We start from the raw sequence: 3,362 nt of genomic DNA, 5'->3' as shown, positions 1-3,362 counted from the left end.
GCACGCTCCATGGTACAGTCAGTTACCTTGTGATCTCTTGTAATAAGCCAGGTTAAGTTAAATGCAAATACGTAACTTTAATTACCAAATCCAGAACAGGCAGAGCTGCAGAGCCTGTAAGAACATGCAAGAGAAACGAAAGGCGGTGGAAAGGAAACACATCTTTTTGTCGTACCTAAGTCAGCTCTGAACAGTTCTGGCTGTAGGACCCTAGGTCTTGCCCAGTTCTACACCCTCAGACTGCAGTCCCACAATGACCCCCTGAAAACCTGTCTCAGTCCATACCTACACTGAAAACAGACCTACAGATGACCTGAAGTTCCTTCAAGCCTCTCAGGTGTTCAACTTCTCCTTCACCAAACTGTTGTTCCTCCTAGATACCCTAACTATCTGTGGCTTTCCTGGTTTCCCAAACAGAAAGCACATGATTATTGCTGTCTGGTTAAGCCATTAGTGGGTTGGTTAAATCACGGTGAGACAACCTCTCGACCCACCTGGATGGGAAAGGTTCCAGTCCTAGAGCCAAGGCTTTTCCCCTGCCTGCAGCCCTCACTCCAGACACGCGCTCTGTGTCCGTAATTTGGTAATGGCACTTTTATATGGTGAGATAACACAGGCAGCTCCCCACTGCCCAGACGTGATGGCAGCCAATCATCCTGAGCTAATACCAACCTTGGGAGCCTGATCTCCCATGTCTGCCTTTCAGCAGCCGGCGGTGGCGCGGCAGGCAGCCCGCCAGAGAGAGACCCAAATTCATAACCAAACAGGCTGCTCTTAGCGAGATGGCCCTGTGGTTTCTCTTTAGTTTTGCTTATGCTCTTTTCTAAACAATGGAGACTGAGCTGCCAAAAAGCCTTCTGTTGGATAACTCTGTACACACAAGTGTACAGTTAAACCAATCCAAGTGAAGAGGCTACAATAATTGTAAGTTTTCTGGGCCAAAACTCTTTAATTTGCCTTATACTCATTGCCGCTTCGTATCTCTGAACTGAAAGTGGGATCTATGGCACAAACAGCAAAGTAACTTCCGCTGAACAATAAAACTGCCAGAGATCTGCACCATAAAAAAAAAACAAACACGGGGTCTAAGGAGTGTGAAGTTTTTAATCTTAGTTTTTCTGTGGTTGAGAAATGCTGATATCACACAGGAGTCCCTGCAGAGACCAGGGGATGGAGGAGGTGGGAAGGAGAATAAATATGGGAAAGGACAAGCCATACATTTGTGGCCACTGTGATAAAGGCCAGCGGATGAGCAGACAGGAACTAACACAGCACCCTCTTCTGAATCACGGGGGATAGTTAGTGGATTAAACCAAAACCCTATTCCATCTTGTGTCTAAATTGGCTGATCGTTTCTCTCTAACATTCTCTAACAGCCCCATCGAGCATACAGGATTACAGCAGAACGTGAGATTTGCCAGAGGTCCCTATTTACTCAGCTGGCTGTCGAGTCAGCAGCATAATCCTGGCCGCAAATACGCCTGACAACTTGTACTCCTAAAATCCTTGTTGCCATGTAGAACTGCTGCTGCTTCAGAAATCGAGCATAACGTCGTTAGGGATGGCATTGGATGGACCCAGAATACATTAACATATTTCAGCCACTTTGCAAGTTCATTCGTTCAGGGAGCGAACAGCAGAAGCCAATGGCTGCACGTTTCAAAACCGAGACTAATTTTATACTAAACACGAGCATCTTTCTCAAGCTATTTATATTCTGTAGAACAGCTTTAGCATTATCTACTAAGTTTAACAGATAGTGACAGCTGCTGCCCAAGCAAGAAAATAAAACAATGCTGTCAAGTTAATTAATTTTTAATGTGATGAATTATTATTACATTCAGAGTGAACCATTTAAATGGTAAGACAGGATCGGCACTCGGGGAAAGAATGTATTTTTAGGGATGCATTTAAAAATTAGTCCTATTTATTTTTTCTCAATTATATCAGAGCAGTGTTTTAACTTCTCTCGGATTCAAAGATCTAATTTCATTCCGATTGTTAATGCAGCAGCAGCACCACTCGTCAGTGATGTAAAAGAGAATGAGATCTGTCTCATTCACCTTTGATAAGATACAGGCACTGAGAAGTTGTCTTTTCTCACTGCTGTTGGCAGGACAAGGTACTTGCTCTGCAGCATCTGTAACCTACTGCTCGTGCTAGAGCAGAAAAGCAGTCTTTCACTGCTGTGAAACAAAGTGAAAATAATAATTAGAGGTGATACTAACATCTTACAAATCTTGGGTTGTCATCCTGATGACCTGCATAAAGATGGACTTCTGTGGATTCCCAAATAAAATCAATGTATTTGTGCAGAGATTCTATACAAAGGAAATGAACTGCACAAACCTAAGAAAACATCTTGGGTTCACTGGAACAGCCACTGTTTGCAGGATCAAGACTCCCTCTTTCACTAAACAAAGCATAAATCTAAAGAGCAATCCCAGTTTTGCTTCTGTAACTTACTTGGATTTTATGAGATGGATTAGTAGGAAAAATTCCTAAAATAAACACCTCATATTTAACGCCTGGATTTTTGGTATAGAGAAACTACTGTGCTGCAATGATGTGGGTTTCTTTTTTAAGTTATGAGTCATGATGAGCAGATGCCCATTTGCTGCTGCTGCCTTTTTTTTTTTTTTTTTTAATCACTAGGTAGCAACTTCTTCTATCAAAAAATATTTGAGCAGGTAGACCACCGTTTCCATGCCTCTTTGTAAAAGCTCAGAGTATTTACATTCCTCCAAACTACTTCATCCAAAGGAAAGCCTTTATTCCCCCCCACCCTCCTTGTTTTTTCTGTAACTTGCTATTTTGGTAGGCAACACAAAAATGCACAAACCTTTGAGGATTCGCTTATCTTGTGTGGACGACAAATCCTGCTTTGCCTGGTTCCCTCCATGACAGGCTGATCCACAGCACCTCTAGAACAAAAGCAGAGGAAGATGTTAGCAGCACCCCGAGCCTTTCGAGTGCTAAAACCCTGATTGTGCTGAATAAACAACACGATTCAGACCACCTGCACACGCTAATCTGCGGCTTGAAAACGCTTTGAGTTAAAAAAATAAATAAAAATTCGCACCCTGATGCTGTTTTCTCCCGTTATTAGCGCTCGGTTGTGTCAACAAGTCGGGTGTGTGCCCGGGTATAATCACAGCCCAGCGCGGATGTTATCGATGGTAAGTTATTTACTTACTGCTCGTCCTCCCCACAGCTGCCCGGGCTACAGCCATTTCCCTTCCCTCGCCAGCCGGGCCCCCTTTAGGAGCCCAAACCCCCGCCGGGGCCGGCGACACCCGGCTCCGCTCCAGCGCATCCTCCGCGGGCTACATCGGCCGGAAAAAAAAAAAAAAAAAAAAAAA

General features: G+C 43.9%; 1 protein-coding gene across 3 annotated transcripts in view; it reads right to left on the bottom strand.

The window, feature by feature from the left end:
* Positions 1-3,362, bottom strand: part of KLHL36 (kelch like family member 36) — a 32,989-nt gene that overhangs the window by 15,427 nt on the left and 14,200 nt on the right. For 2 of the 3 annotated variants that reach the window (XM_014942359.1, XM_014942358.1), the window contains one exon: positions 2,843-2,924. In XM_014942359.1, coding sequence (XP_014797845.1) covers positions 2,843-2,902 — 60 coding nt within the window. In that variant the 5' untranslated portion in view covers positions 2,903-2,924. Of the gene's footprint in view, positions 1-2,842; positions 2,925-3,196; positions 3,351-3,362 lie in introns of those variants that run through there. The other variant, XM_014942360.1, reaches the window with a different exon arrangement.

This window comes from Calidris pugnax, unplaced genomic scaffold (assembly GCF_001431845.1).
Source record: "Calidris pugnax isolate Ruff unplaced genomic scaffold, ASM143184v1 scaffold28, whole genome shotgun sequence".
NCBI classification, from domain to species: Eukaryota; Metazoa; Chordata; class Aves; order Charadriiformes; family Scolopacidae; genus Calidris; species Calidris pugnax.
Note: the sequence above shows the minus strand (reverse complement) of the source record. Positions and strands in the feature narration are given on the sequence as shown.